The sequence below is a fragment of the Haemaphysalis longicornis genome, unplaced genomic scaffold (genome assembly GCF_048455015.1).
Source record: "Haemaphysalis longicornis isolate Haplotype H1 unplaced genomic scaffold, Haemaphysalis longicornis Haplotype H1 scaffold_7, whole genome shotgun sequence".
In the NCBI taxonomy this organism is placed as follows: domain Eukaryota; kingdom Metazoa; phylum Arthropoda; class Arachnida; order Ixodida; family Ixodidae; genus Haemaphysalis; species Haemaphysalis longicornis.
Window position 1 is genome coordinate 158,295,807 of NW_027526422.1, and position 12,622 is coordinate 158,308,428.

Genomic DNA, 12,622 nt, shown 5'->3' on the forward strand with positions numbered 1-12,622 from the left:
AAGACGCCATTTCATCTTGCCAACGCGAGTAATTCTGACTACGTCAATACCGAACTTCTCCCATTTGTTACGTGGGGCTTGATCAGCACAATGCCCCCAGACAAGCACAGACACTGCACTACTACAGTCAAGAGATGATGTGGGTCTTAAAACAATTTCTTTTAAGTTTGAGCTAACTTGGTGAAACTTGTCAGTCTTTCTGCTTTTTTCCCACTTATTTAAAATATGCCGTGATTTCTTGAGTCAGTCCATTATTTCCCAAGTAGCCATTGTGGAGGGACAATAGACAAAACAGTGTTAGTCATAAAACTATAATCTTCATTAATTTGATTGAATGTAGGGTTTAACGCGCCGACCCAATGCAGGCGATGAGGCAGGTAGTGAAGGGCTCCGCATTAATCTTGACCACCTGGGAATCTTTAACAAGCGCCGAAATCTCGTACACACAGGCGTTCTTGCTTTTTGCCCCAACCAGAAAAGCGGCTGCCGTGGCGGGAAATTTAACCCGCGTCCTCGTGCTCAGCAGCGCAACGCCTTAGCCACTAAGCCACCGCAGCGGGTAACTATATTCTTCATATTTTCTGGTACTACGAACACTGGTGAATGCACAATAGGAAACAATTTTTTGATGCATTGCTCGGAACTAATTTTACAGCGAATTAAACTTTGGTGTTTGAAATGTGCATTCGTGCTCTCACCACAGTGGGCACCTAATCTCCAAAGTCAGCGTGGGACTTGATGCATCAATGGAGAAGGTCGCAAGAGTGTGCCATTTACGAAATTTCAGAAAGATCGCTGTCACACGTGATGATGCAACACGCACTATCGCAACTGTTGCCGCTCGCGTCCAAATAAATGCCACTTGGTTACTTCAGGAGGCCTGCGCTTCATTATTTTGTTGGTTTGCAAACATTTGAAGACAATTTTTTTCCCCAAGCTTCTGATTCTCAGGGTGTCGGCTTTGATTTGAGCAGGAGAAGGAATCAACTTTTACTGAGCCCAAGAAATCGGTGGTGCGCGCTGGCACCAGACGGGGTGGTTCCCTAGTTACGGGACCCGTATGTTCCCAGCAGCTCCTGGCCCCTGTCTGTCAGTGCGAGCTGAGTCGGCAGGGCGGGGCTGGTCAACAAGGTCTCCCATCGCTCAAGGGGTTGGGGATTGGGGGTGTTATGGGGAAGGGAAAGAGGGGGGGGTCTTGAGTTCTGTACACTCTGCCAAGATGTGCGGCAGGGTTTGAGCAAGCACAATATACCAGGGAAACAATGCCTCCAATCAAATCCACACGCAGACGAACTAAAAGAGATAGGAAGATAGAGCGAGGCAGACGGAAGCAAACAGATAACAGAGAGAGAGAGGGAGGAAAATAGGGTGGAAGAGAAATTGAAAGGGAGTTATAGAGAGCAGAAAGATAAAGAGAAAGAGGGGAGAGAGGAGAGAGAAAAGTGGGAGATGGGGAAGAGAGCAGGAAAGAGATCGGTACCTGGTACTTGAGCGGCTCGTGGGGCTGGGCGACGATGCGCACCTCGAGCGGGGTGAACACCTCGATCTTCACCGCCACGTACTGGTCTGCATGGCGCGACGACTGGTACCGCAGCTCGATGCTGTTGCGGCCGCCTTCCGTCGAGTGCACAAACTCCTGCACCCCCAGCTTCTGCACGGGGGGAAGAAGAAAAAGAGAAAAGATTACTCTGAGCACGCCCAAGCACTCCCCATTCGCTTGTCTGGAACTGGCAACCTCTCCACGTGTCTTTGTTGATGCCTTTTGTAAGTACCCGCATCTTCCATTTCTCTCCACCAGCCAGACGTGTGCCACAAAACGCCACTGCTGCATGCACACTCACCTCCTCACATTCCACCCTTCTGCGCTGTTTCTTCTTTAAAAAAAAAATGTGCGCATGCACTCCGTACAAATGGTTAACCAGCGAAGCTGCGACATGCACCTGGTGTTTTAGGGGTGCACCCCCTAAGGGGATCGGGCTGTCGGCGTCTCATGTCGTTATCGTCATAACCGTCCTCTCATGTAGTCACGGTACTAAAACACCGGAACACTCATTTACACCTCGTGCTAGAACGCAACGGATACTAAAAAAAAAAACACCGAGACACTCGTTTACGCCTTGCGCCAGAGTGCTTCATGCTTCAAAGGAAGAAGTGAATGGTCACACCCATACTGTTTTTTTCGTCCACTGAATGCGCCATTTGGCAGTTGCATCATGTACGTTTATAAATACAGCCGCAGGTTAAAGCACACCCAACAGGCAGTAGCTGATAATGTGGAACAGGATTCGAAGCTGCTCGTGCAAGCTGACCATTAATGCTAACTGCTGAAGCTTTCTCATCCCACATACAATGAGGAGGCCGTCAAGAAACAACAATAAACTTCCACACCCACGCAGAGCTATTTTGGTTTTTAGCTATTCATATAAATGAAGTTCTGCACAGGCAACCATTTCAGCGCACAAAAGAAAGAAAATCTCTCACAGCGAGTTTTTTTTAAACGCCATTATTGCAGGTAGACTTGTGTCACACTGCATGATGTAATGGTCATTAGGCTTTGCCGCAGCGAGAGAATACGTGCAAATAGAAAAAGAAAATGCCATTGGACAGCTGCACAGTGGACGAAATGGATGAAGACAAAACTAGGCCATGGATGCCAATCAAAAATGCTCTTCAACAACCTTAATGTGCAATTTTTTTATCACTAAGTACTCTACGCAGGTTGGCACACACCATTTGGTCATGCACTAGGTCCCCATTCAAAGCAATACTGAAAAAAATTGGTAGACTTGACCAGCAAGCGAAAAGCATGGCGAGAAATGCACTCCTCAAAAGGCCAGCTAAAGCTAATGACATCACGTATTTTAAGATGGCCGTGCCCATGACGCCCTGCTGTAAAAAGTTTACTAGAGGGCTTCAGATTAAGTCCAGAGCTACAGCGAATGACATCAAGTACTTTAAGGTGGCGGCGACCATGACAGTTTACAAGGCACACTGTCAAGATCCCCTGTTCAAGTCAAGACCCCCCCGGGGATCTTTAGCATGCATAGAAATCAAAACGCACATTTCCCTCTTCCCCTCCACCTAAAAAGCCACTGTGGCCAAGATTGAACCCGCTGCACCCTTCAGCCTCAGCTGCACAACGCCTAAGCCATGAAGTGAAGATTTCAGCCTTCCACCCCGACAGCCTCGAGAAATGCCCTCGAGACACAGCCCTTGCTCTCCTCCTGGCCGCACACACAGCAGAGCCCCCTGAGAGAGAGGGAGGGAGAGGGAGAGAGAGCGCTCACATCACAGTAGACGCGCTTGGCCATGCCCGTGGTGAGGCCGAGCACGTCGAAGCAGTGCTCCTGCACGCCCACCACCATGGCGCGGTCGTCCAGGGCCCCGCACTGCTCCACGAAGGCGTACAGGAAGAGCTCCACGCTTGTCTCCTGCACCTGGCGCGCCTTGTACTTGCGGTCGTTGCAGTGGTCCGCCACCTGTTGCAGCTCCGACACGCTGCCCTCGGGCATGGGGCCGCAGCCTGCACCGCAAGACCGAGACAGACGACTGGCCGATGAAAACCGCTTGGTTTTGAAAGCCTCTGTGGGATGCCCTACGACAGAATGCCGAGCTCTCTACTTGGGCCCGTTATTTCACTGCGCCGCCTGATTCCGGCAGTCGCTTGACATCGAGCGTTACAGCAAGCTACGACGACAAGGCGAGCCCCTAAAGTGCTCTGCACTTATAATTTGCGCGCCTGCGTTGTGATCACCAACGAAACTGGAACCACAAAAGGACACTGACACAGACAGCTTGACGCACAGCAGCTAGAGTTCTGTTTATCACCACAAGAAGGTAGTACAATCAAATTTCAAATGCTTCTTGTAAGTCCTAGGGGGTGGCAGCACCACCCACAGAGTATACATCGTCATTATGGCCAATATTTCAAACGAAGGGTCGAAATCGTACACATCCGGCAAAGACCTTGTGGGATGCAAAACCAGCGCTGTACATATACGGCAAGAACCCTCAAAGGGCTCTTATGCGTGCGTGCAACAAAACTGCTTTTGAAAAACAAAATTTATGCATTTTCACTACTGGGAAGGCGGCACGCGAGCAAGTGTAGCACAGACCACCACACCATGAAGGCATGCAGACGAAAGTTTAAGAATAAGGTTAATTTTTCATGCCATGTGCTGCCCTGTGCACAGAGTTTTGTTTCTAGAACTGTACACGAAACTGCCATTTAAATATTTTTAAAAAGAAATGTGTTAACCTTGGCTTGTCAGAATACATTCTCATTACAATACTGAAACACTTGTGGTCGAGGTGACCACATAAGATAAATGTTGCCCCCATATAAACTTTATTGCCACCAATAAAGCTAAAAGCAGCAGGAGAGCGTCTACAAGTATGTTTTACAAGCCAAAAAAATTTTGTAGATGCTCTTAAATGACCAATTTATTAATTGATTGTGGGGTTTAACACACTCACGCTACACATGCGATGAGGCGCACCGTCGTGGCGGGCTCCAGATTAATTTCGACCGCCTGGGGATCTTTATCGAGCACCGAAATCGAGAACACACGGGCATTTTCACTTTTTGCCTACATGAAAAAATGACCATTTTACTTGTCTTCAGGCCAGTTACCGAAGCATGCTTCAAAAATTGTAAATTTCAGTTTTCTTATTGGAAATCGCTGAATATTTGCAGCAATTCAAAACTATTCAGGCCAGTTCACAATGACTCAAACAAAACCATTATTCGAATTGTATTTGCTTCACAATCAAAAATCGTCATTTGCCAAAATCTAACCATTTAAACGTCACAAAAAGGCTTCACCATGCCCGTCAGAACAGACATCCCATATCACATTTTTTCGCCCCTCCCAACAGCCCTTCTTTTCGTTTGGTTTAGGTGTCGAAAACCAGAAAAACAAGCATCCGGTGTGGTTGCTTTGTCCCCTCCCACCTACCGTATTTGCACGATTCTAACGCACACTTTTTTCTTGCTAAAAGTGGTTCTAAAATTTGTGTACGCGTTACAATCGGACTCAAAAGCAAAGTCGGCCTCACAGCGAAATCCAACTCAATTCGATTCAGAACAATCCGCCAACATCACACGAGTAAATTTTCACGTAACTAAAATGTTTACTAAAATAAGAGGTCTTGTACCAGGTGCAGGTGCCGTCAAAAGTAATTGGAACATGGTCTTGTAAATGTACAGGAATTTCTTCTCCCAGAACCTGACTGGCTGCATTGGTGCAGGAGTCCTCTCTAATAGAAAAAGCTTCCTGTAAACTGGTAATGGCCGTCATAAATCCAGTAAGACAAATATATTCACAAATACTTCTTCCATTTACTGATGATGGCACCTGTACGTGGCTTGAAGTGGTGTCATGTTTTTACGCATCTTCAGAGTTGAATCGGCGGCAAGTTATACTTTTGAATTTCCCCCAAAACAGTAACCTACGCCCTACAATCAAGGGCACGTTAGATTCATGCAAATACGGTATCACCCCTCTGATGCGTACTGTTAATTCCAAAACAAGACCCTGAAAGAACTCCAACCGGCACTGTTCCAACAAGCACGTTCACTCCAACGAGTGGCAAAAGCAAACTGGGCAAAAAACAACAACAAAAAGCAAAAGCAACAACAACAACAACAACAAGAGGTCAGCACTGACCGAGTGCAGCCGCCAGCTGCCGATGCACCATGACGTCGGCGTAGCGCCGGATGGGTGAGGTGAAGTGCGTGTAAAGGGGCACGTTCAGCGCATAATGCTCAAAGGATGCGGGGTCCTCCCGGTGCCCGGCGCAGAAGTACAGCGCCATCTGCACAAGCACACACACACACAGACCGTCACAGCGCTCACTAGCACCAACCACGGCAGATGACAGCGTTGGATATAACCCCAATACTAGTACCTGAAATAACCCTAACCACAACAGGCCGGAGCTTGCTTGCGAGCAACAGCAACGACAGTCAGGGCGTAAGCAGCATCTCGACACGAACAACATGAGTGCACTCGAGCTAATGTCCTGACATACTGGATTTACTCGCATAATCCCCGCACTTTCTTTCTGGAAAAATTGGTGTGAAGTTGGTGGGTGCAATAAGCCCGCGGGTGGTAAATACTACGAGCTTAAATAAGATTTCAACAGGTATTATACATAACCAAGACATTTAAGACATTTCCAAGCAGGACTTACCTTTTTAATAAAAGTACACCAAAGTACACCACCATTCAGCGTTTAGTAGTGGGGGACCCAAGTGTGACCAGTCCTAGTCCGAGTCAGTGCTACTAGCATCACTGGTCGTCACCTTGTTGTCACCTCCGGATTCCGTGTTGGCTTCAGGGGGCTTGTTTTTATCCCCCACCAAGTGGTCTTCAGTCACACCCAGGGCATTCGATGTGCCCGCCTTCTTGAAGCTCTTGACGACGACGTTTGTGGCGATCATTCCCCATGCTTACGATATCCAGCAGCACCGCAGCTCCACCGAAGGTCTTTTTATCTCGCCAGCCGCCATCAGAGAATGCTCGCAATCCACTCTGCGTACAGCCTTCGAACGTTGTCTTTGAGCGGCTTGTTCAAACGCACATCCACAGGCTGCAGCACGGACGTTAGGCTGCCTGGAATGACAGCCGGCTCGGTGTGCGGCTCCTTTAACTTGTGCGTCTTGTTGATTACCTTCAGTTCCTCGTGCTGCCGTCTCCAGTATAGCGCACGCTGAACCCGTTGAGGCCGAAGTACCCGCTTGCAACGCGGTTATCGTACTCAACAGTGTATTCGACAGCTTTCAGCTTGAAAGCGGCTGTATAACTGGCGTACCACTCCATGGCGAAGCGGCACCGAAACCACCACGGAACAAAGCGATGAAAAACTGCTCAAAGTGACGGAAAGCTAGCTCTCGACAACTGATCAGACTGACTGCTGCTGCTCCAACAAAGGGACGACTGGACAACTGCGGGCTGCACAAATGCTGCCAAGTAGCATGCACGCAAAACTGGCCCAATGACAGTGAGATGGAGTGGTGGCGAGCATGCGCATCATGCGGGTTTCACAAGCAGAGACGATTTTCGCTATTGCAATATTGCGGTTGTGAGGATTATGCGAAGAAACAAAAAAATCCCAAGTTTTGGCAGCTCACGCAAGGGGTGCGAGCATTACGCGAGTGCGAGGATTACGCGAGTAAATACGTTACAGCTGACAAGCACACTCACACTCACAATCGGTGCTCAATGTGGCTGACTATGTCTTCATTTGTGGCCTTCTTTCTAGCTATTGCCCACTTCCACCTGTCAAATTATTGGGAAAATACAGCAGGGAAAGATGGCAGGTGTTTTCATCCATAAGGGCTCCAACCTCGAGCTATCGTCAGCTATGGTCATGCGCACAGAGACATCATCCCGCGGCAACAGCTGATCACTCACTCTCATGGGCTTGGAGAGGAGGTGGGTGAGGACGTTGAGCTTGGCATGGGCCAGTTCGTCGCCTTCACCCACCAAGGAGTTCAAGGAAGCCTGCGTGGGGAAGGAAGGAACCGTGTCACGACAGCACAGACAGCACACACACCAACCACTACTACTCACATAAAACAATGAATCTGGTCACAAGTGTTGCCTTGCATTTCTGCCGATACAAATCCTCCTAAAGGCATCTCGCGGTTAATCAAGATGTGTAGAAGGAGCTGATTTCAAACTTGGCACGTGATGGTAAATGTGCACTAAGCAAGCTCCATTAGTGCCGTGGCGCAAACACCCCACGACTGCATGGGCTCAGTGACAGCCGCAGACGGCGGTGGGGTCCCCAGGGAGCTAAACTGTTGCTAAACTCTTTCTGGCTTCCTCTGCTAGGGCCACATGCATGCGCCGTCACGTTGTGACAGAGGCGGATTTTCATCAAAATCCATGAAAAAACAAAAAACAGTTGATTTTGAATGCCCCGTCCCCCTTCATTCAAAACGGTGTTCGCGCATATGCAGAGTCATCGACAAATGAAACGCAAACACAAAAATATGAAGCCAAACATACAAACAGCACAATTTCTTTCTGTGAAAGTGAAATTGCCGCATGGTTTATTACAGTGACACAGATCGAAATCGTGTATTTCCAAATATACCACTAGCGAGCCATTACTTTATCTACACTATCTATATTCTTCAATTTTGCTCGTTCCTGATCACATTTTTGTTTTAATTTCATTGGTCCTTGAGTGTACCTCTTCCGTGGCAAGCGTCTGTTGCAATGGTATGGTTGCAGCAAGATGAAATCTGCTTTCAAAAAACCAGCTGCCGGGGTTTGCTTGGATGTGCCACCCCCGCACACTGAGCCACTCCCCCTGCCCCCCTTTGTCGTCGTACCTGGAGGGTGCCAGCTGAGGAGATGTCAAGGGCCACCCCGTGGGCCTTGCACAGGACATCCACCTCAGTGAGCTGGGTGTCATCCGGCGGAGGGTGCGACCGCAGGAAGGCCATGTCGGGAAGCGCCTTGTACAGCCGGTGGGCCACCGCCATGTTGGCCAGCAGCATCAGCTCCTCGATTAGTCTAGGACAAGAGAGGAGCGGGATGAGAGGGAGGGCACCTCTTCCACCATCCCCCCTCATTCATTTCGCTGACACCGACCGCAAAGAGCAAAGGTTGCGGTCTGCAAAGCGCAAAGCGCACAGGTCGCATGCAGCCGTTGTGAGGGGCTCCGCAGGGCCTTGCGAGTGCTTCTTCCATTGACAAAAATGAAAAAGAAACTAGCAGGTAGCAGGCACCCCTCTTCAGGTAGCAAGCCCAACATTACAAGCCCACGCCTTTCCACGCCTTGCCCCAATGAAGGAGTATGAGCAAGGAACATACTACCGTCTAGTCCACTTCCAGTATCCAGTTGTCAAACAACACCCAGGTGCCAAAGAAATCCCATCGTTATAACCAATAATTGTTATAAGTGGGTTGAAAAGTAAAAAGACGAAACAGAGCTCAAAACATTTTACAGTCAAACTCCGCTACAACGAAATTCACGGGGATCGCGAAAAATTTCGTTGTAGCGAGAATTTCGTTGTCGCGGAAAAATCAGTAAATAAAGAAAACAGGGCAGGCGTCTAACTGGCGTCGTGAAATCTCCCACCTACCTTTTCGCCCCAATGTTGCCAATTTGCTTGGAGCTCGCTCCGCCAAAAATAGCACCCTTTTTATAGCACGGAGTTTATATCGTAATTTGCAGTCACAACTCGTCTCGCGGCGCTTAGACCAGCGTTGTAATATGCGCGTCGTACTCGTGGAGATCCGCGCAAAAGCAGGCGTCGTGAAATCACAGCGCAGAGTTTATATTTTAATTTGCGGTCACGGATATGCACAGGATATGCACGACACTCTGGGAGCATTTTATTTCCAAAACTTGAAAAAATCGCTGATTTTTGACTGCTTGCGCTTTCCCACGAGCAACGGGAGAATGCGCTGCTCACAGTCTGCGAGGAGCTGCATGGCGACATCATCGTCATGGGCGCCAAGGAAACTACGTAAAACGTCCAAGGAGTCCATGACCTGCGACACGGTCACTGACGTCGGGACCGTCGGAACACCATGCCCGACTTCTTCGTCGTCGGATGAATCGGCGGCGGCGGCGGAGGCGGCGCGAGCACTCTTGAGGATCTCGGCATCACTCAGCTCCTCGTAGACGATCACGTCCGCGTCGGCATTTACGTAGTCGCTCAATGCTACGTTCTCAGGAACAATGCCGGCTTCCTCGAGAGCTGCCCATGCTTCGGCCGTTGTCGCGTCTTGCCCCGGTCCAACGTCGTCGGCAGCTTGTGCATCGTCACTTGAACGGCACATCTCTTCGGGTCGAATCGAGTGACTTGTGTCCCGGGAAAATTTCGTTGAATCGGGAGAACAATAAAAACAGTGGTTCGTTGTGGAGGGAGTTTTAATACATTGGGGCCTATGGGATGCGGGCGGGGAATCGAAAAACCTTCGTTGAAGCGGGAATTTCGTTGTAGCGGAGTTCGTTGTAGCGGAGTTTGACTGTATTTGCATGCATGCAAGCAAGGTTGTACTGCTACTTATTTGCGGAAAAGAAGCTAGTTGGTCAGCTTTGTTTGCTGCCCACGAAGCTGGCGCACATCTTTCTCGAGAGCACCTATGGGTGCTTCACCTAGCTGAGCGAAAGGTCCTTGGCGGAAACGAAGACCCTGAGGGTCTGTATCATGCATTGGGCCTCCTGCGAAGACACTACGTGAGTAGGCTGTGCAACTGCGTCGTCACAGTCGTCACTGTCAGCGCTTTCCGCAGCACGTATCTGCGCAACGATCACCTCTTCAGTGGGGCACTCGAACATTTCCAACATCGGCCCCGACGTCCCATCCACGGAAAAACGGAGGCAGCTGAAGAGGCGCCCCATCAAATTCAAAGCAGCGCGCACATGGCACAACCAACACAACAAGCGAACGCGCGAGTGAGCGAGCGGGTGCAAGGGCTAGGCCAAAGCGGTGGTGCCGGGAGGGGAGTTTGGAAGAAAAACGGCTCCCCTCCTCCCCTTGCTTCCTCGTAAGCGGCACAGTTCACTCGTTTTCTGAGGGGTGGACGGGACGCAGTGCATGCAGTCAGTGCGGAGAGCCGGCAGCAGCTCACATTTTCGGTGCATGCTGTAACCGGATTCAATCGTTATATCCGATATCGCGACACTGGACCATTGTAATAACGAGTTTATTTTACCATAGAAAGCATACAAAACTTGACGGTGCTATAGTTGTTCACTGTTATATCTGATTGATTGATTGTAGGGTTTAACACGCCGACGCAACGCAGGCAATGAGGTGCGCCGTAGTGGAGGGCTCCAGATTAATTTTGACCACCTGGGGATCTTTAATGTGCGCCGAAATCTCGTACACACGGGCGTTTTTGCTTTTCGCCTCTGTCAGAAAAGCGGCCGCCGCGGCTGGGAATCGAACCCGCGACCTTGTGCTCAGCAGCGCAACGCCTTAGCCACTGAGCCACTGCGGCGGGTCATTGTTATATCCGATATACAGTTAAACCTCGATGTAACGAAGTCCGTAAAATTCGCAATTTACTTCGTTACATTGAAATTTCGTTACATTGAAATTCGCGGTTAAAACAAAGAGGTAACCACGCGAAGCGGTTCCTGCCAGCGGAAACGGCTGCCGCACTGACGTCGACTCAACCTGCACGATGCGGCAGCCATGAAGCGAAGCAGGTAGCAGCGCTAACCACATGTAGCGATTTTGCAAGTGAAACGGGAGCGCCGCGACGAGCGAAGAAGTATTTTTCGCCGCGGAGGTAAAAGCTCATCGCTTCTTTCGGTTTTGACCCGCCCGAAGACTTCGCTCATCGCCAGGAAGTGGCGTAAGGGACGCAACTTCCGGGAGAACGAGAAGGGGCGAGCGGCGGCACAATGGCGGCATGGGCGGCACAGTGCATTCCAGAAAAGTCGTTTTTGAGACAACTGTCCGCATAAAAAAACCCTTTTAGGCGCAGTGAGGCAATATTGGGATCGCTCTCAAAAATGAGGCTGCCTCAGCGAGCGATTGGGACGGGCGATTACGGATCGGCGTCGCATCGCTCGCAAAAATCACTCCATGTGGTTACCGCTAAACTACTTACCGATTGCCAGAATGGAACTCTTCCCTTAAATAAAAAAAAAAAAGGAAACGCGCCGTCAGAGTTTATGTCAGAGTTTTATGTATCGTTTACGCAGGCATCATAAGGCGCGCGTAGCGCCGACGCGGGTTAATAGCGTCATATAAACAAAGACATCACAAGCATTTTTCGTGGGTGCTCACAACTCCTCCAAGAACTTTAATTTGGCTGAAAATAGTCGGTCACTTTCTTCTGGGCCACCCTAGACATGAGAATCGGCGTGACGCGGCGTTCGTACAGCCACACGGCTTGCATCATATCTTCGTCCTGCTGACTCCCCGCGAACCGCCTCAAAACATCGATGGCATCGGCCACTTCACGGCTGCTGGGCACGTCGCAGGTGTCTGGCCCGTCGGGCTCGTCGCTGTCATTCGGGTCGTCCACGCCTTGACGAACACTGCTCGCGATTGCCTCGTCGGTCATCTCCTCCGTTGCGATCACAGCAGAGTCCGCGTAGAGGTAGTCGTCAAGTTCGACGTTGTCAGGGGCGGCTCCACCGCCTTGTAGGTTTCGCCATGCAGCGTGGAGAGCCTGGTCATTGGCCATGCCTTCATCCTCTTGATCGACACCACCACTGGCTGTTCCAGTCCCAGTGGCGTCTTCCAGGTCGTGGAAACCAGCTTTCCGGAAACAATTCACTACTGTTTCCTTCGGTGTGGCTGCCCAACTGGCACTGAGCATCTCCATCGCTTGATAGATATCCACTTTCGTGGGGCGTTTTAAGTGCAGATCTAGCAAAAGCTTGTTGATCACACGTTTGCGGTAGGCACACTTGACGCTGTTGATGATGCCCTGGTCAAGCGGCTGGACGAGCGACGTGCAATTCGGAGGCAGGAACTTAACCTCCACATTCGTGAGCTCTACGTCCTCGACGTGGTGTGCTGAACAGTTGTCGAGCACAAGGCACACATTACGCCCGGCGTCCTTCATCTCGGCATCGAAGGCTTGGAGCCAAGTGCGGAAAATTTCTCTTGTCATCCACGCCTTGGTGTTTG

The 12,622-nt window shown here is 50.0% G+C and overlaps 1 protein-coding gene across 2 annotated transcripts in view; it reads right to left on the reverse strand.

Annotated features, from left to right (window-relative positions):
- The window catches only part of LOC144147169 (DIS3-like exonuclease 2), a 101,975-nt gene that overhangs the window by 3,492 nt on the left and 85,861 nt on the right, over window positions 1-12,622 (reverse strand). For both annotated transcript variants that reach the window (XM_077679239.1, XM_077679240.1), the window contains 5 exons: window positions 8,348-8,531; window positions 7,419-7,508; window positions 5,670-5,817; window positions 3,288-3,523; window positions 1,481-1,651 (listed from right to left, as the gene is read on the reverse strand). In XM_077679239.1, the coding sequence (XP_077535365.1) occupies window positions 1,481-1,651; window positions 3,288-3,523; window positions 5,670-5,817; window positions 7,419-7,508; window positions 8,348-8,531 (829 nt within the window). The remainder of the gene's footprint in view (window positions 1-1,480; window positions 1,652-3,287; window positions 3,524-5,669; window positions 5,818-7,418; window positions 7,509-8,347; window positions 8,532-12,622) is intronic.